Below are 21,331 nucleotides of genomic sequence, written 5' to 3'. Positions count from 1 at the left end.
CATTTCCACTATAGATCAGGGCACACCATAGCAACCCTCAGCTTCATGCTATAAAAACTCACCACCCTAGTGACCTGGAAGGCAGCCCTCACACCATTTCAGACACTTTCAGTTGGAGAAAGAAGGAAAACATTAGCTACCATGTTTGAGAGCCACAGGAACACTACAGAAAGTCCAGAGGAGGCGCAGGGCCCAAACACTGTAGTATGGATGTAGGCAGCTTATATGATTCGGTTCACAGCCAAAGTATGGTCGGTGACCATGCAGAAACATGTCAGCATTGAAAATGCAGTTATTTGCATGTGTGATCCTGTGTGCAGAGTCTATACAAGCACCGAAAAATATTTCATATGTTTCTAGGCTGCATACAATTCGAGAGGGTGCCCTGCTCACCTCACATAAACGTTAACATATTAAAGTTATTCCTAGTGTTAGGACAACATAACTTTATTGTTAACTACCAAATTGTTGCATCTATCCTCATTTTGCTCCTTTACATTCATATTACACCAGAGATGGTTTCCACTGACAATAAACGTAGTCTTCAAGGATGAAGCATAAACCTCTCACTTACATCTAACTCTTTAGTAGGTGATAATGTTCACCATACATACTGTTTCCTGTATTTCTGTAATAAAAAACATTAGAATATATATAGTAGTTTATCAAAATGAGTATCTATCACAGGTAAGTTAGGCCATCTTATCTTTAGTTAGGTTAATCTGAAGCTATAGGATCAGAAAATACTGGAGATGCAAGACAGAAATGACCCAGTTTTTCTCACCTTTTTTGTGGGTGAAACAGTTTGAGTGCTGAGTAGCTATACATGTAATTTTTACCTTATCTTGATTGTGGTAAAATGATATGATCCATTTCATAACTTTACATAGGTTAATAATTTTATATTATTGGCTGAGATAGTAAAAGCCTGGCAGTTCCTTTCCTCTGGCACCTTGAACCTGTATTTATGCAGAGGTGAACCTCTGCAAATGTGCAAGCTGGTGAACTGAGCTAAGCAAAAAATCCTACCTCATAGATCATTTCCCTACTAATGTTTCTTTGAAATGATTTTCATAAAGATGAATTTTGATGATGATTTTCTTGATTTTGTGCACTCATCCATCTTCCTTTACATGTTTTTGATTTTCATTGTGTAATCACATAATCATCATTTGCATACATTTCATATCTCTGGCATGTGGATTTGTGTGTCATATTTCTATTCCATTGCTCTTTACTGCATGATTAACTTCGTAGGCAAAATTATTTTCATCTGTGCAAATGAATACTGTCTTTGGGCACTGTACCTTGAAGTTTCAGGATTTTCCAGACACTGGAAGGAGGGCAAACATGAGGTACCCATGAAGGGTAATAGTTACCACAAAAGTCTATGGCCAAATCCTGTCTGTGGTTACAAGTGACACAGGGCTAAACTGGAGAATAAGGATGGAAGAAGTCATTCTACATCTACACTGTAGGTAGGCCCTCACAAGTGTTTCTCCCAGGAAAACATCTCTACAGTGCTACCTGCAGGATAATGTGTTTTGCTCAAAGTCTGTTGCCAGGGACCCCGCCTAAGGTCACAACTTAGTCTCTTAAGTGGAGTCGAACTACAGGATAGTCAATAACTGCAGCTCAATTCTTAGTGTTGAAATGTAAGTAAACAAAAAAATTCTCTATTGCACAGAACACTTTTCTGTACATCTACCCTTTCCAATTTTTATATCTAGTGATTTTAAAAAAGTTATGCTTTTAAGCTATCGTGAAAAATCTTTACAAAACAATCTCCTGAAATGAGACATTGTGAATGCTTGGTATTGGTGTACACCATTTGCTCTTAACTGAAAGACCTGTCAGACTTCAGCCTATTCTTTATGGAGATAATGCATCCAGAGATTAAAGCATCAAATCTTGACTTTCTATTAGTTTGTTATTGAAGCTTGTGACAAGCTTTTTTCCTCACGAGTTTAATTAAAGAATGAAAAGTGGCAAACCCAATGAAATTCTATTTTCTGCTGAGCCATTAGCTTGATTTACAATGAATTTGTATAGCACCTGATTTATGCCAACCTTGCATTGCTACTTGTCCGCTAAATACAAACAATAAACTAATGATTTACACCTATGTAAGTACAGGGTAAACAAGATCATAGTCCTTTCCCATTCTTGTTTCCTTTCTAACATGCTCTGACCTCAAAAAAATGAAGAGTAATCTGGTCATGCGTGCTTCAACAGTCAATCTATGGTTTTTTAATTAGGAATACAGAGAACATCCCTGAGTGAACATTTCCATCATCCAGGAGCTAGACATGTGTGTATACAAGACCTGACAGAAGCTGAAGTCTCTAAACACTTTGGAAGGTATTTCATGTTGAATAGACTCACTTTACCTTCTTTCACTTAACAACTAAGATGCTGAACTTATGTGCCTTGCAGAGGCACATACACAGAGGAAAAAAAAGCCGTTTCCTTTATTTCTCAGGATTTTGCATTTTTCTCAACTGCTACAGAAAACCCCAGATTTTGTGCCCATGAGGCAGGCTCCAATAAAAAGTGCTATTAATGTGGTGCACAATAACTGAAACCATTTTTACAGTTGAAGCAGTGAACCCTAAAAATCAATGCTCATACTAACTATATTATGTGTTTGTGATATGCTCATGCTCATACTAGCTATATTATGCTCATGATAGCTATATCACAATCTATTCCCCTCCTGGGAAAATCCTAATAGGTAAGAAAAAATACAAGTTAGTCATTTAAAATTAACCATGCTGATAAATCTTCCTCTGAGGTAATTAAAGCAACTTCATATGCTAGCAAGTTGATTATAGAAAAAGAACTAGCTAACAGGAATAATCAATGTTTGCTTCATTGCAATATCCTTGAACAGAAATGTAAGGATAGAACTGTCTGAAATTTGGAATTCTGACACCTGAAAATTGCTGTTAATGAAAGTAAAAACAAGTATTAAGTCTTTGTGAAATAAATTCCAAAATTCAGTTTCAGAATGATACAGATTTTGTTTCAAAAGTTGTTACATTTGCATTTTATATTATGTGCTGGCATAGGATAACAATACCATAATGGCGTGAACATTTAAATACTGTACTGTTGTTTTGAAAAATCACTGAAAAAAGTACTTTTTTTTAATTAAGAAATGAATGATATACTGTATCCACTTTTCAAGCTCAAGGGAGTTATCAACTGTAACACAGTTTACTACTAGTGGGATTCATCTTGCATGCTTTTGTTTGTCAAAAGTTGTCTATTCTGAGATTAAATAAATTGCCTCCTTGGAGGTGCCTGTCTTTCTCTATTGACTACAGAGGGACTGCAAACAAAAAACTTCGACTAGATAGATACCTGAAGTGCCTTGAACTCTCACAGTTAACTTCTCAATATTAGATGTTTTACTTCTGTAGAGTGAAAATAGTATCAGCTTTACAAAGCATTGCAAAACCTGTGTATATGCAGAACATTTACAAACTGCCAAAGGAAAATAATTATGGAAATGTCCTCACTGAAATAAGAAAGGAGGAGACCTGTGTGTGTAAAAAATGGCACCATGATAAAAGAGATGAAGGAAGCAATGGGACTCACGGCCTGCGAAAAAGAAAAGTGGTTGTGGAAGCTATCAGAATATTTTTTAAAAGAAAAGAAGCTGATATGCTAAGAAATTTACATTTCTCTAAGACCACTTACAGATTGTGACCCGATTCTAAATATTCAACACGATAGTATTAATTATCTCCAGGAGAAATGGCAATAACAATGATTTTTTGTTCTCTCTCTCTCTTTTTTTTTTTTTTTTTTTTTTTAATTCCAAGACTTTTCATGACTTTTTTCTTAATAGTTTTCAAAATAATTGTCTGAGACATGACCTCACCTACAGGCTTTTGAGAAGCTTCATCATGATAGAAGCCAAGACGACTTGAGAATAACCAGATCTTCAAAGAACTGAACACTGATACATACTACATGTAGCTCAGTGGATTTCAGTGCTCCTTTTCTTTGAAAGAAAAATATTAAGTAAAAAGTCATGTCGGATGCTTCGCATTTCCACTTGAGAAATGATCAAGAAATTCAGAGTGTCATATTTCAATTGCGCTTAAAATTTAAAGCTCATTCTTAGTACCAAAAATCCCAAACCTGACAAAAAAGGCAAGTTGTTAAGTGTTGTTATCACAAAATCAAAAAGTGGCCTGTTACCAGCTTTGTGTTTAAGCTATGCAATGGCTTACAATGCAGAATTTGGCAAAGCTCAAGCAACTGCTCAGCAAGGAGACGCTGAATACTGACTGCTATGCGACAGCTGAACGCTGTGCAGGAAGTTCAGAAATTCTAATTTTGATTATTTTCTTGATGATGCTGGCTATAAACTAAGTGATTACATTACTTTTATCACATTTGAAAAATCCAGCAGTCCCTTTTCATTCATTATGCTGAGATTTATTCCAGCTCTCTTGGCTTTACTTGATGCATATTTCAATCAAGTTCCCATAGCCTATGATGATGCGACAGAAATGATCCCTCCATTCATATGAAAATTTAATCTCTTTTGACTTGCTAACTTATATGTAATTGCAATATCTTTACAGCAAGTTTTAAAAAGAAAAGGCAAAGTTATTTATCAATCTTCCTCTATACCATCAGAAGCTTGGAGAGAATGCATACAGGAGGACCCAAAGGAAAGAAATAACAATTATGAAAATACAGTCAAAAATAAGCAATGTGGCTGTCTAATGAATATAGATGTCTGAGCATAGATGCAGTTAAGGTCAAACGTATTTGAAATTAAGTCAAACCCCAAACATACACAATCACAGTTGAAAAAGATGATCTCTAGAAACCAAGTGACCAAGCCTACATCATCTTTACCTGAATTAGATTTCTTAGGACTTCCTCTTTCATTAAAAAACTGGAAAGATTTCTGGTTTTGCTTCTAAAACAAGGCCTATCACTACAAAGATGTTTTTAGTTAGAGCTTTAATTTTCTCTTCTAAATGGAGCATAACTGCCTTATTAGTTTTCTCAAGGTAAGTCATCACTGCAGTGCCATCATTATGATAAAGTTTCAGAAAATCGAGTTTCTCTATAAACAGACATATGAAGAATATGAAGGAATGATGGAACAATTGTTACTTTTCCATTCTACTCCTTCTATTATCTGAAGATAATTTCTTTTCAGTTTAAATCACTGAGCATTCTGTCCTAATGTGTTGTCTTCCTAAAAACAATCATTTCCAAATGAGCTCGAGAACTGGAAATATTCACAGGAGCGATCTTTCCGCTTTATAATCCTTTCCTGACTACTTGAAAGAACAATGATGCAATAATTTCTTTTACAGACATTTTTAACTGTTACAAATAATACAGACATAAAACAGGTTTAATGAATCAGAAGTCATAAAAGTCTACATCTCTTCTTTCCTTTTCCTCTCTAACATTCTTCATGGGCATAGGAGATTTCAAAACCACCACTGCTATTTATATTGGATGCTTTAAAAAATATAGCAAAGTTGAAACCTCACCCCATGGAATGAAACATCAGTTTTTTAGGTTTAGAGTTGAGTCACAATTTCATTCTGGGGCTTTATTCCTTAATCAAATAGAAGACATAAGTACTTTTCTCCCAGTAAATTTAGCAATTTAATGTCTGGAAGAAGAGTAAGAAATGTAGGACACTGCAGCTTTGTAGAGCATAACCTGACCGTCCAGGTTCCATTACAAGGTGACAACATCGTGAAAGGTCAGGGGAAGGGATAATGAAAGATGATCTTGTTCTCCTAAGATACTTGGAAGTTAGAAATCAAGTGGTACTTTTCAGAAGAAACATAAAATGTTGCTGTACTGGGAAACTCTGAACCTTCCTTTTGGTGACTGGTTAAATTAGCAGTTTCTGAGAAATTAAGTATTAGAAAGTGCATCACAGAGTGGAGGACAAGGCATATTGTTAAGGCTAGCGTCTCACTCAAGTGGGCTACTCAATATTTAATTTTTTTCAATTTTTTTGGTCAGAAAGTTTCACATGGTATAATTTCAACTTTTCCCCTTGTGGAAAAATTCAAAGTAGAAATGGGGTAATGGCATGAAAGAGGGTAATACCTATTTTTCATATCTACTTTTTCCTTGCTGTTACCAAGAAAAAAGAAAAAAAAATCCCACACATAAAAGTAGCAATACCAGGTCACGTCACAAGTCCATATACTGTGGAACCCTATCTTTACTAGAGGTTATAGCTTCTCTGTGAAAAGGGGCAAAAAAATCTGATGTTCCTCAAAAACAAAGTAGAGCCTTGATTTTTGAAGATAAGATGAAACCAAACTGAAAATTGCAGTAGATATCCTGCTTCATTCAGTTCTAAAAGGAGTAAGTGTGCCCACGAGCCCTTTGCCTACTTTAGCACACAGTCTGTTGTACTGAGCAAGAATTGCACACTCAGATGTGTTACACTATGAAAACAATAAGGATTGTGAACAGAGTACAAAGACTTAAATCAAATACAATGTCCTGGTTACATTCCATAAGGAGCTTTTGAGCTTTGTTCAGGCATAACTTTTGATGAAAAAGACTTACAATGAAATGAGCCAAGATGAGACTTTCCACAAAAAAAGCCTGAAAAATTTTCTTGGAACAATGTTCTGGGAATCTCATCCTTGGGCATGATTTTTGTATGCAAGTGGGAGATAATGCAGACTGAAGAGATCTCTTCCAAATGTTTTACTAATTTTCATTAGGTTTCTAGGTCTCTGTGTGGCAGATTTTAATCATATTGTGCCTTCTGTGCTGCAGTGATCACAATGCTAACCTCTGTAATTCCACATTTAGGAGCCCACTTTTCAAAGTGTAAACAACGGACACTGATTTTATAAAGAACATTTTTCCAGAGGAACACATTGGTGAAGTCATAGAGAACTATCATAAGCCAAAAATAAAATAAAATAAAATCTGATTGTAATATGAGAAATATGAACTATTCTCAGTTTCTTCCTCTTCTTCTCTAGAATGCATATGAACAGAATACATATGAATAACATTTTGTGAGGCAGAAAATCTTGCCCCTTTCTTCTTGCAGGTATCAGATCCTTTGCATCTAAAGAAGAACTTAAAGAAGAAACTGAATTTCAACATCTGCAGCAACAGAGCAACAGGCCTCATGAAATCTGGTTATAAGATTAGCATGAGTGAAAATATGGACTCAGAAGGAAGAAAAGTCTAATAAAATATTTGTGTTTCTGTATGTCTTAAAATCTGATGCACTGCCAAAATCCCTAAAAGCTTCTGAAACCATACTTTTTTCCCCTTGGTTCTCCATTTTGAGCATTACTTTGCTTAGTATCTCCAAAATGCTCTTGCCATCCAGAGTTCATTCACTCTTGCATTTCCCAGGGCTGTGACTTGTGCATCCAGCCCTACCCCTAGGGCTGGATTGAGCTGGACTCCTCCAAGCACCTTGCACAAGGACGGCAGCAAAGACCACCTGCAGAACTAAACTCGGCTGTCCAGATAAAGCCTCTCTTGAAAAAAACCCCCCACATATCTTAAAAGAAAGTACTTGAGCAATTCCTAAGGGTCTTCAAACTTGATAAATGTGAAGAACTCTGAGATAACAATGCAGTCATGCTGTAATTCTGTATAATGGCATTTGCTGTTAGCATTATTCATAGAAGAATGCTATTGACTTGTAATTCCTTTGCAAAAGAAAAAAAAAAAAGAGAGAGAGAGATCTTTAATAGAGTCTGTATTACTGAAATCCTTGTGCCTTTTACCACTGCATGGATTGTAGATGATTTCATAGGAGTTATTAATGCTTAGAGTGACAGAATGCTACAGTGCCTGACTAAATTTAGAGAAGAAAAGCAGACCTATAATTACCGTCTCTGCAAAGAGAAAATGCAGGCACCATGCCAATTCTTGCATTAACTATCCCAGATCTATTAAGACACTTCTTCTACCTCAATTAATTTACATTGCAGTATTAGTAATAGCATAACTCCCGCACTCATGATCTCAAGGTGCGAACCGTTAACACTACAATACTGTAACATACAATCTCCTATATATCTTGCAAACATATGAAATGCATATTTTAGAAAATTTACATAGCTGAAGCTGGGATAACGTTCTTACTAGATTTGCAACGTTCTCATGTTTCTTCTAACATACTACAGAGTCAGTCACCGAAATACTCTTCTTAAGCTATGAGACAAGACTATAGTTTTGTTGCAAGCTAATGATTTTTTGCTCTGTAGTAACAACATTACAATGTATGTGGTAACCTCTCTAACTTTTTTGTATTACTATTATGTATTATATTTTTATTTGCCCACTGCTTATCTCTTCTTCTAGTTTAAAATGCAATCTACTTTAGCATTTCACAATCTACTGTTTATTACAGAATAGTTAGAGGACCTCAAACTGAAGAAAAAAAATGTATTCAAGTGATTATGTCATTACACAATTTTTGGAAATTAATATATATATATCACAACAAATTTAGGAAATGCAAGATTTCAGCATTGTGGTATAATGCTGAGTTTTCTTATCAAGATTCTTATTGCCAAAACTATAACTCATCATGGAAATCTTCTGGAAACACCAAGAAAACGTGAAGTGTTCTGTGCAAAAATTAAAGGTTTAGCTATTCAAGACTTCACAAATGCTCAGGCTGCTGTTATGGCCCTGCATCTGTACAACTTTAGCAAAGAGATACAATGTGATTCTCACTGGAGTTCCTTTGTATTCAGTAAACCTTAGTTCCCAAAAACCTGCCCTTCCAACAGATTATGCAAGATCGAAGTTTGATTCTTTTTCACTCCCACCATTTACAATATTTCTCAGGGATCTCTAACCTCAGTGTTCCAGAAACCCCTTGATCACTCTGAAAAGTATGTGGAAGGAGAAGGAAAGAGGGTTATGGAGAATACTACTCCTTCTCCTTTTTTTCCTTTATATAGCCAATTAATCAATAAACCTGGTCACCACAAATAAGAGACATCATGTCTAGATACAAAATGGCTATAGACTGCATACATCTTTTCACTGATACTTTGTTTTCCCAGTATTTTTACCACACCTTCTTGATACCCATCAGGCAGATCTGTGAGATTGCTACTTTTAATAAAATTAAATTTCAGAAAATGTAATTAAAATAAAACAAGTCTACATTTACAACTACAAAATAAAGTGCATGCTACAGACATTTTATCCATACAAGTATTTGTATGTTGTCATCATGACTGTTGTCAGTGAAGACTAAGGGAAAGAAGAGAAAAAAAGAAAATTGTACTTTATGCATATTTTTAGTCATATATGTTCCAGGATCCTACTCCTTTATTTAAGGCAATGACAAGGGGTACTGCTGCCCAGCGACCAGAGATGGTCTGCAACTTCACTTGGTTTACAATCAAAGGAAATATTTTCCGTATTATTTTTTTGCAGTATTAAGATGAGTATTAATGTATGATTCATCAAAGGCATTTTACTGGCCTGCCCAGCACTCCACCAGGAAAAGATTTCCCACTTGGTCTTTGAGTGTTCAGAAAGTTTTGACAAATTATGGAAAAGGCTTGACCTTAATTTGTTTATGACTAATCAGAAGTGAACTACATCCACTTTAATCCTGAATGAGAGCATCCACTCTGGGATTTACTGCTTTTCTTCCCCCTGCCCCTCTATTTAACAGCTTAGTTAATTCATCTCAACATTTTAAATAATCACTTTTTAGAGAACACCTATTCCTTTCTCATTATTCATCACTAAGCCATTTCATTACTGTCTCAGGAGTATTAAAAATTCTCAGTCCCACATCCCCTGGCAGGGCCTTTTTGAACATTCATTTTGGAATATCTACAGTATACCTTAAACTAGTTAGAAGGATGTCTTAGTATTACTTAATGAATTTAAGGAAACTTTTAAATGTGGCCTAGAATTACAAGGAGAACCTATTCCCTGGAATGACTGCAAACTGTGGCAGAATTGCACTAGAGTAGAATTCAGTCTCCACAGATTAAGAAGCAGAAGTTATTAAAATGTTACAACCTAGAAGAAATGAGAGCATGGATGTCTCATTTATAGACAGGTGAACATGTCAGTCAGTTGGTGGTGTTGGTTTTATTACTAATTTAACTTTCACCCAGATATATTGGTTTGCCTAAAATACAGTACTTCCATACCACAAAGTCAGTGTGTATTTGCACAATAACTTGTTGTTCTGACTGGAGTCTCAGGAGCATGAGACAGCTTGGTGAAGACACCACCCCTGCTTTCTCCTATTCTTCCTTCAGGCTTTCTATGGTCTTTCATTTGGTTTTGGCATGTTGTTTTGCTCTCTACCATCAGTACTTGGACCACTAGGTAAGGGAGACGAGCAGCGTTTGTCTCAGCTCAGTCTGCACTATCGATAACATGCAGTGGCTTACCTGTTTAACAGTGTAAAGGAGACGGCCATAGCAGTATATCATCACTAGTACAGGAACGACCAAGCAGAATATGAAGAGACAGATGATGTAGGACATGGACTTGGCCGACTCAGAGGACCAGCGTACTGAACAGCTGGTACCTGCACCTTCTATCCCGTAACTGCTCCATCCGATAAGAGGTGGCACAGTCCAGATCAGGGAGTAAATCCATGAGCCGCCAACTGCCAGCAAGGCTTTCCCATAGTCAGCGCTGCGTTTGTTGCACAGGGTGAGAGTGCTGTATCGCTCATACGACAGGACAGCCAAGGAGATCAGGGACACAATGCCTACAACCAACCAAGCAATGTAAACATTTACTTTCATTATTTTACCTGGCATCGGTTTCAAACACTGAGACGCTAGACCCTTTTCTGGTTGTTACGTTATACGAAGCAGCAATGAAAACTACTTCTGTTATTCTCTACATCTAAATCCACGCAGGACCCTGTTGCTCTGTCCAGCACATCAATTTTTGTTTAAGTTGTATTTAGCTTATTGGAAGACTTTCATACTTGAGAGCCATTTCTCTTCCAGGCAGGTTTTCAAAGTTAGCTGTTTTAGTGTTACACAGGGGAAATCCATTTTCCACATGAACTAATAAACTGTGGAAAGATTTCCTCACTAAGAAATATTTAGTCTTTGAGTTCCATGAGCCTTTTCCAATATTGCATTGACTTTTAGACATGCAAAACCCGATATTTTCAAGATTGGAAGCCTGAAAATGAAGGAAATTATTGCACTGCTGCTCCATCAGCCAGATGTATCTCCAGTTCTGACTACATTTATAGGGCAACAACAGACAACTCTTGGCATGAGTTTAAAATTGTGACTTGCCATATCATTTACATACACATTCATATAGTGTGGCAAGTATTGATTTAGCATTGAGGCCTAGGCACCAGGAACCACCTGCATCCTCCAGCAGAAGACTTAAAAGTCTGGGCTGTAGGACATTTCAGCTCTCTTTTCCAAGGTTCAAGGACCCTTCCGCCTCTACATCCCCTTTATGGATTTGATCACTGGTTCTTAGTCAGTGTTTTGCAGCTATCTTTCAGGTTTTTCCCTCTCCTTACAGCTAGTCCTTGGCCACACAACACTGGATACCACTTCATGGTATCTACTGCAGAAGTTACGTGTTATGAGAAGTTTAAGATCTATTCTAATGGGATCCAGACCCCTCCTTTTAGTCCTGTAAGATGAAAAATCTGAATGGATCTATGACAATTTGCTCTTTTCAGGAAAATTTCTTTTTGATCCTTGCTAATACTAACAACTAAGTATGCAACAGTATGAGACTTACCCTGCCAAATTCTACATTTCTGAGTGAGGGTTACCTACTACCTGCAAATCTGAAAATGAAAGAACTGATCTTCTGGGGAATCAACAGCTGTAATCCATTTTCCCCCCTTTGGGCTATCAGTTTCTCCTGGAATTCCTTCCCATGTGTGGGATGGAGATGAGTCAGAGACTCGCCAGAGGACAGCGCATGTCCATCCTGTCTGGCCAAAACACCCTCCTCCCTTCATACACACCCTGTAAGCAGTGGAAGATCCTCCACCAACACACAGTTTCGATTCTCCTTCCCCTGAAATTCAGGCACTCGTTTCCTGGGGAGCTGAACGCAGGCTCGACTGCTCCTGTCATTCTTACAATTTGCAGCCACTTTGTGCAGAGCTGGTGTAAGTAAAAGACCCAGTGGGAGTGCCAGCACTGCTTGCTGAAACAGAATGCCTTACGTCTCAGGGGAAGGGAAGAGGAAAAGGCAAGAGGGAGTGAGAAAAAGAAAACTTTTGATGAAGAAAACATACCTTCTATTGCAAGAGCCCCTAAACTCTTTTCTGTATATAACTGGGAAGTCAGACCTACAAAGTGGATACACTTACAGCTGTAAAATGATGCAGCTCCACTGAGTTCATTTGAATTACACAGTTTAAGAGTCCAGCTTTAAACCTATTTAAGGCTAGACTATCTATTGTAGAGGCAGTGGAGACTTTGCGATCCTTTCTTATCTAATCTGATTTCCCATATAACATATGACTCCACAGCTCTTGAAAGCCTTTGGCCATAATTCCTGCATTAAACCTATATCTTGAGACAGAAGGAAAGAAAAAATGTTGGGTTCTGAACTGCAGACTCAGGAACAAAGAAGCTACCTAAAGAATCTGCTCTAACTATCAGAAACATTTAGCTCATATGGCAAAATCCAGATCTTCAATTTGGAACATAGGCCCCAGTAAGCTGATCTAGATCTTTTTATGCATTTCAGATTAGACCATCATGGACTAATATGAAATAATCTTGGAAACCAGAAATCTCTCCCCTCCCAGCTGAATGCTCTACAGCTAGGTTATATTATTCTTGTGTTCATCTCTGATGGCAACTGAGGCACAAAGAACCTATTTTTAACAAGCAGAAAAGATGTATTTTTGCCAAGAGTATTGTACAGTGTTGTGGGTACAGAGTTGCTTAGAAAATCCACATAGGGTGCTTAGACTTCCCTAGCTCAGGATCCTGCTTCCTGGATGGATGCTGGCTCTCAGGTAAAGTCTGGCTGCCCACTCTGCTACCTGTTCCTATGGCTGCACTATTTATCCAGTAGCTTCTCATGATGTGTATTGTCATGATTTACAGTATTCTTTTACATTTCCTCACATTTTTATCTACCAGTTAATAAGAAAAAGAATGTTCAGCTTTTTTTTCATGCTGCTATTTATGATGAATGCCTTTATGGCATTAGTGGATCTGGAGGTAATTACAGGCCATGAATACAGGGTTGCTTGCTTTGAGCCACAGAAAACTTCTGTCTTTAGCTGACACAGAATTAATATTTGGTTATCAAACTAGGACCATGGCATTGTTAGTCAAGAATTAATCAAGTATTAGCAATCAGTCAAAAAACACAACCCCCCCCCACATATTTTCCTTTAAATTATAGCAAATATTTTTTCTGCTCTACACAGGGAAAGATTGCAGACTCTTAATTACCCATCTTGGCAAGAGCCATTTCATCTTTACTCACCTTTTATTATTGAGTTCCACTGACATGACACATATTACCTTATTCTCTGGAGGACAGGAACTGTGATATATGGAACCTCAAACCATAGGAGCTCCCCTTCCCCCTCCCTCCCCCCCAAAAAACAAACAAACAATATTTATCTTGTTTCTTTTTGTCACAGTAAGACTTAAGGCTTGTTCTATACCTGAACTTTTTAACAGCACTGAAATTAATACCAGGCTACATTGGCTTCTAGTGCTTTTCAAAACAAAGAGGGAAAGAGGAAGGCACTAACGAGGCAGTTCGTAAAAGATACTAAAATTTAAAAGAATACAATGAATTTCATGCAGAATATATTAAACTAGGATATGATAGCTATTTAGGAAAATTACACCTACTTCAAAAGAATGAAACTGGTGCTTAGGAAGGCAGAATAGGATGAAATTAAGAAGCAATAATGAAAGAAAAATAAAACAGATAGTTCTTTCCAACAGTGAAATTCATTAAAATGAAATGGTTGGGAGTAACAAAAGCACCTATTTAACAGGGTAGGGGAGAAACAGAGACAACAGGGGCCACAGCATCCATCTCTCCATCTACTTAGTGTGACCTTATGCAGTGTACACACAAAGTTACAATATATGCCCTGACCCTCTGAGCCCCATCACTGCAGCTCCAGCCAACCTTGCTAATGAAGGACCTTTCATCTTAACGTAGAAGCCAAGACTGGACAAAACTAACATAAGATACGCATCAAGAAATAACCCTGTTCCAAGACTGTGGCAGATTATGAGCCCTGATAACTCTCTACAGTTTCTGTTGGCTAAAAATATCCTCAGTCTTTCAACTTAACAAAGAAAATTTTCCAATCTGATTCTTTTATCAGGCCAATAGCTGAACCCTGGGAACCCATCATCACTATGATGTGATCAATTACAGCAGATACACAGGCCTAATTTATTGGACTGAACCAACATAACTTCATAACAAAGGCAAAAATACGTTTTGATATAGAGTATCTAGTTTGACACTGGCTGGAAGTAAGAAAATATAAGCCAGATACATAACAGATATTGAATGAGCTGTCAGGAGAAAATAGCTCACTGCTGAATACCAGGAGTTAAGGGCAGAGTTTACTGCAGCATTTCCCTGGACTGTATTCCTGCCAATTCCTGCGCAGGGGCTGCATTCCTGCAGCACAAGATTTTCCTGCAAGCTTATTCCCTGCCTAGGCAAGGAAAGAGTGGGCAGGAGCCCATTGCTAGTAAAGTGCATGAAAAGCACCGCGTACCTAAATCAACTCTTATGCTTCAGCAGCACTCCTGGAAGGTTTCCAGGCTTACTCTTCAGGACAAAGAAAAACATGCATGGAAGCCTGTCCTGAAAAGTTTCTGATGGTAAATGAACACATTTCAGTAGTTTCTCAGGAAGTCAGTGAACACTCTGTGGACTGTGAAATGATCCTGTAATCCTATTTAGACAAAATAATATAAAGTTTCATATCTTTCTTTGTGCCTCCTACTTTTGCATATCAGAGTTTTCTTAATGTCATATGCATTTAATTGTCGTGGCCTTTGTCAGAAATTCCAGTTATGTGGTGTTCTGTTCCACACCGTATCTGTTGCAGTCATGTGAGTTAGTGAGAACCTCAGCTTTAAGGAAGAAAAAAAAAAAAAAGGCAAAAAAAAAAAAAAAAAGCACAGAAAAAAGCAATTAAACACTTCAGAATCTTGGTCAATGAAAAAAGATTCCATAGTCTTAGTAGCCAGAAAAAAAATAAAAATTAAAATTAATGAAAGTTATAAAAAGAAGAAAATAAATATAACTTTAAAGCTAATTACAATGCTCTAGCCTAACATTTAATTCTTATTTTACAGTAACATTTGCAACTGGCTAGACTGCATATATGAATTTCGAATGAGTAGTGTTTTCTAAAATTACAACAAAATTTAGTTCAAGAATTCTACATCTAAGTTTAATCTGTCTCCAAGAAATATTCAGGGGCTTGAGCTGGTACCAGGCCATGTAACTCTACCAAAGTCAAACACAGTGAGAAAATTTTCTCCCCCAATATTTCAAGCATAAACAGGAACAAAGCTGGCTTTCTCTCTAAACAGCACTGAAGGATGACATAAAAACCCTTTGCAAATTGTATTAAAGGAAGAAGTAGTTCTTTAAAAATTAGCCAGGGAAATAAGTGACTTAGAGAAGCTGGGTCTGAGGCATGAGACTCCTCTAGATAGCAATGAATTGCACTGAGTAGATTGCAAGAAATTCAATTTCAAGTCATAAACCAGGACAGACATCCATTTATAGGATAACCATCTGAGACATTATCTATTTACTTTTATTAAAAAAAAAATCTGTAGATTTCTTCATGAAAGCACAGCACAGGGAGCATTGCACTAGATGAAGGACATAATAAATCACTGAGCTTTGTTCCTCTGAGCCCCAATTAAGAGCATTACATTTTCATATTACTTTTTGCTGTTTGACACTGCTCACTGTGATGCAGTAATTGGAAACAGGATGCAGGTTGCTAATGGCCTGAGGGTTATGAAAAACTGAGAATTCTAGAGATCCAGCCTGTACTGGATGTTTTGGCTGTTAACTTACGTACATTTGCCCTCCTGAAGTTTCTTGGTCATTATCCCACACCACAGTTAGGCTTCTGGACAATGAAGGTTGCATGACATAAGGCATGATCTACACTGTATTCTTGTTTTCAATGACCAATAGCAATGAAAATAAGCCACAGATAAGCTTTGGCAGACTGGGTTTGAAGGAATGCAATACCACCTTCTTCTACAGGAAATTAATGGATCAAAAGTCAGTGCAAGCTCTTGAAAAAGAAAAAAAGTGATTTTATTCCACAAAAAACTCCAGACAAGTTCATTTTACCCACTCACACTCATTCCCTCATTGCTTGCATTCATTGACATTCTCACGCCCACAAACTCACAAGCACGAAGGTGCTTGTGTTCAAGAAGCCTGGCCAGGATTGCTTTTTTGCAACAGGGAGAACAAGGGACACTGGCTATCAAGTCCTCATCATACCTCTTGAGTTGTTCTTCTCCTTGGCAACAAATTGGTTTTGGGAGAGAGCTTTTATACCCTTTCAAGTCCACAGCTATGAAGTGGTCTTTTATTTGAGAATCTTGCCCACATCAACTTCTATATATCTCAGGCAGGGTTGCTGCTCACTGTTTTTTCCTTGTTTGGAAAGCATAACTGGAATATACTCACCTTTATGCATACTGTCTCTTCTCACAGTGAGCTAACAGGGAAAGAAACAGCAAATGCGACGTGTGGTACACTTCCCTTGTTGCCATCCTCCTCATGTTAGGGTGCAGGGGCCTCTGCTGCTGAGTCATCTGTGCTGCGGTCTTATCAGCGCACTGTCCTTTGGGCTTCACAGAATCAACGCTTACCTTGATTTTATAACTAGGAACTCTTTATCTGTACGGGCCATCCTTTGAACTCATGTTCTGCTGTTTCTGCTGGTGTATACATGTTTCCAGTGGTACCTCATTCATAGCAATGTTGACAATTCCCTTACAAGTCTCTACACTTCCAAACACCAACACGGTCCATGGCCAGGCCAAATTCGGCTGCGGGGACTGAGCCAGGGATGACACACAGCTGCAGAGATGACACGCGGCAGGCATGGGGCAAGGAAGCAACAGTCTTCCGCAGCTCTTCGGCCTTTGCCAAGCTGCTGCTGAGACCCCAGCTGTGATGGAGCCATCTCTGGGTGCCTGTAAGACTGTTTTCCTGAATCAGCCACTGAAAATCAGTTACAAAAGCAGGGAGGAAACGAAGTGGATAGGAAGTGCCAGAGTTCCTACACACCATCTACACATTCTCTCCTAACCACAGCAGGACCTGCCAGCTGTGGAGGTTAACGCTTCCCACCCCAACCTCTGTGCAAGCCCAGAGACATTCTACACTGGCTGTGTTATTCCTCACCTGAACCGCGTGAGGGTCACCAAGCTGGCCTGCCCGCACGTGTCTTCTGGGCTTGTGTGCTCAGGTCCACTGCCACGTGCTCTGAGAGCACTCACTGCAGCAGAAAACAACAGCAACTGACTACTTTCATTCAAAAGTGTTTCTGAAGGAGAAGAAAGCGGGGACCAGCAGCTGGCAGCCCAGGACTTGTGGAAAGCCACTCCTGCCACCCCTCCTTTCCAAACCAGGCCACTGTGTGGTGGAGAATAGTGAATTCAGAGAAACAGCAAGCAAGAAAGAGCACAGTACTGCAAGGATATTTGCATGCCTGGTCTCTCTGTAGAAATGCCGTGCTGGTAATTTTCCAGTAACAACAGTGCTGATAAGAAGCAGTATGTAGTTTTATCTATCCTAACACAGCTAAGTTCCCTCAGTGCCTGTGGTTTCAGCTACTAAATGTGCTGCTGCATCAGCTGGAGAATACAATAAGATGCTCTGTGGCACTATGAGATTAAGAAATAAGAAAGTAAAAACGAGGAAAAGGTCCTTGTGACAAAATACGCCCTAAGCTGGGAACATTGCGGGTGTGTGGAGGTATTATGCAATTTCTTCTGGCTGAAATCTTTCATTGGGTTTGCCCAAGCAGTTAGAAGTAAACACAGAATAACAGTGGTATGAGTGGTACTACAAACAGTAGTAACAACAGAACAACAAAAGGCTCCTACTACCCCAATTTTAAGGTTTTCTGTTCAATTCCAAGCTGTGCTATAAAATGGCATTATATATTTTTCAGTTAAACAAAATTAGCTGGATGAGTGACTCAGTGCTGTTTTCAAAGGAAATATCTTTCCTGAGTTTAAATGAAAGCATTTCTATTAGCTTTCTGTAGAAATAAAACACTCTGAATAAGAAAATGAAACTTGAAAAATTCAAGCAATTTAAAAGATATGACCTTTCCAAAATATTTGTACTTATATATCTCCTTAGAAGCCTCTCATATCCTAATATCACCCCTCAGGGAATAGTCATGAAATACAGTTCGTAGGTCTCCCATGTTTGTAAAATAGGTTTGGGAGCAGTGAGAGGAGAAAAAGCAATAAGCTCTCTTTCTAACATTAGCTTAATCTTCAAGTGAAATTTTATCAACTCTTGGCCAAAATACCTAACCTAACACTTGCTACAGAATAAGAGACTTTACAAACGTTCAAAAGGAGCAATCTGTTCTATCAGCTTTGTTCCCTGCTTTTATGTATCTGTTATATTAATGCTAATAAGCAAAACCACTGTACTCTGCTTATCCTAAAGATCACAGCTTTTCTCTACACAAATACGGTCATTTCCACCACAGCAGTTGCAGCCATCAGAGACTTTCTTACAAGTGAGAAGGTAAGAATGTTACAGTGATAAAGGCAGTATTTTTCAAAGACGGACTGACTCACTGAGCAGAATAGAAGGAAGCATTTGCTTACCTGGTAGCTGAGCTCTCCACAACGAATGCACGTTTGCAAAAATCAGAAGCTACTGAGGCACAGCATAACAGCGGAAGAAAGAACAAAATCTGTTCATTGCTGGAAAAAGTGTTCTGTTTTCTGTCTCTGAGTCTTATAACTCCAGTGGTCAAGATAAACCTACCTCATTTGCAATCTCCAGTAAAGTTTTGCAGGTTACATCTATTCTTCTGCTAGGAGACTGGAGTTGTCGCAACTGTTAATGAGGATGTTGATCAGTCAGTAAAATCTGCAACTGGCAGCAGAGAATGAAGCAAACTTACCTAAATTAATGGAACCTGGCTTTAATTTCCACAGCTGCTAGGACTAGTGGGAAAGTGGTATCAAATGAGTAAATCTGAGAAGGAAACGAGTGAGACATCACGGATATGGAATTTCACAAAACCATTTTTACCAACATTTCTTCTTTTTTTCAGAAGAGAAACACAAATAAGAATTCAGAAGGGAAGAAAAGGGGCCTGGAGACTGAAAAACTGATTAGGTAGCTGCTGTTCCTTCCCCTCTCACCCCCAGGAAATTATCTACTTTTTCCTTTCCCCTCCCCAACAAAAAAAGGATTTTATGGACCAAACTCTAGCTGCTGACAGATTTTGGCAGAAGACTTTTCAGATGAATACAGATGAATACAGTCAAAATAAGCATTGCCCTTGGTGGACAATTAACCATTACTAACCCAACTAGTCTGAAGTTTACAGCTTTGTATCTACACTTCAGCAACTTAATAAGTCACAGTAAATCATTGTATGATACACTAAAATCACAATATAAGTATAACAACTTCTCATAAGTTCAGTGTTTGTAGAAGGAATATGAACTGCAGGCCTGTGCATGAATGTCTCAATAACCCACAGAAGCAGCTGAGAATGGAATATGCTTATAAAGAATGACAGTCTCTGCTTGGATATTCCTAGTAAATATTTTAATAATAAAGACAGCATAACTGATCAAAATAATCAAATATTCTTACCTTTGGTAAATCCCATTCTAGTTGAGTGCTCACACATGTGTTAGTGATCAGATCACTATTTTTTTTTCTATTTTTAAGGCATTAAAAGCCCTTCTATTGATTTTAAATGGAGAAAGTATTTCCAACAGTCATTTGTTACACATCAGCAGTTACAGCGAGCATTTAAATGCCTGCAGTCCAGGCTTTCAAAGTACAGGCTACTTCAAATATAAATAATTCATTTCAAATATAAGTAAATAAAACAATATTTATCTAATGCCTGTAATTATTTGTTGTTCTTTTTCCTGTATAACGTGCAGTTGTGAGTCCACTAGAGTAGGAAATCTTTCTTTTCTCTAAAGAAAACTCTTTCCGCTTAATTCTAATGGGACAATCAGTTTAACTCTGACTTCTCTGAAAGAAATTGCTAAGAAATCACTGTTGCAACCAAGCCTGCTGGGACAAATCTGACAGCAAACATTACTGGTCCTGTTCAGTAAATCTATCCTGCTCTTTTCTCAACAATCATCTCTCTGCATCCTCCTTTTCAGGACGTACCCTTCCTATTGTGTTTGTCTAGTGATATCTACAGTACAGACGGTATGTATTACTTTTACAGAAATAGTGAATAGTAAAGAGTCATCTTTCTTCACCTCCCTCCCATTCCCCCCGCTGATTTTTTTTAAGTGTACTTGTGCATTAAGGGTGAGCTTAACTGTTAGCTGTGTCTTGTGATTTAACGTTCATCACTGGGTATTACCATGCTTTTGTGCTGTGTTATTAACCATCTGCATTATCCATCATTCAGCAAATGAATAAGTGTTCCTAATGGCATAAACATAGAAAAGAATTCCCTTTTGCATCTGAATGACATCAGCACAGTGCAAAAAAGCAATATTAGTTTCAATCTCACTTTCCATATGTTGTGCAGGATCCCTTTGCATTCTAGAAAGCAGGGCTGCCACGTGCAAATTAAACCTCCTACATCCACCACCTCCTTATCATTGTATTTATCCAGCTGCCTTTGGGATTCAGACTGAGAAATAATGTCAGCGCTAGATGGAGCTCCTGTACAACAACATCACAGGAGAAGACTTGGGGGGTTGTGTGCATGGGGAAAGCAGGAGGGATGTGCAGTCCTGGCTTGGCTGGAGGATGCCTTCAGTATGGTCCAGTCTGGTCCAAAGCAGGTCCATGCCCAAGGTGTCTCGCAGGGGGTCCTGCCAGCACTGCTCCTCTGCTTTCCAAAAGTGGGACAGCCCCGGGACTTCCTGCGTGCTGAGCATCCCCACCGATCTAACATGTAGCGGGTAGCTTCAGGGTTTGTCTACACGTGGGAGATAGCACACAGCAGGCTAAGAGGTGAATTTACAAAGTACTAGCATCTCTCAGCTGGGGAGCCAAGTTTCCACCAGATCACAGCTAGCTAATTTCCTTTGTATGAGCCTTTGCTTTTTCACTGAATGCA

The 21,331-nt window shown here is 38.2% G+C and overlaps 1 protein-coding gene across 6 annotated transcripts in view; it reads right to left on the bottom strand.

Moving 5' to 3' along the window:
- LOC112984985 (vertebrate ancient opsin-like) overlaps window positions 1–21,331 on the bottom strand; it is a 91,741-nt gene that overhangs the window by 51,654 nt on the left and 18,756 nt on the right. For all 6 annotated transcript variants that reach the window (XM_026103264.2, XM_026103265.2, XM_026103262.2 and 3 more), the window contains exon 3: window positions 10,425–10,750. In XM_026103264.2, the coding sequence (XP_025959049.1) occupies window positions 10,425–10,750 (326 nt within the window). The remainder of the gene's footprint in view (window positions 1–10,424; window positions 10,751–21,331) is intronic.

This window comes from Dromaius novaehollandiae, chromosome 1 (assembly GCF_036370855.1).
Source record: "Dromaius novaehollandiae isolate bDroNov1 chromosome 1, bDroNov1.hap1, whole genome shotgun sequence".
Taxonomy (NCBI): domain Eukaryota; kingdom Metazoa; phylum Chordata; class Aves; order Casuariiformes; family Dromaiidae; genus Dromaius; species Dromaius novaehollandiae.
The sequence above is the reverse complement of the archived record's forward strand: the minus strand, read 5'-3'. Positions and strand labels throughout refer to the sequence as shown.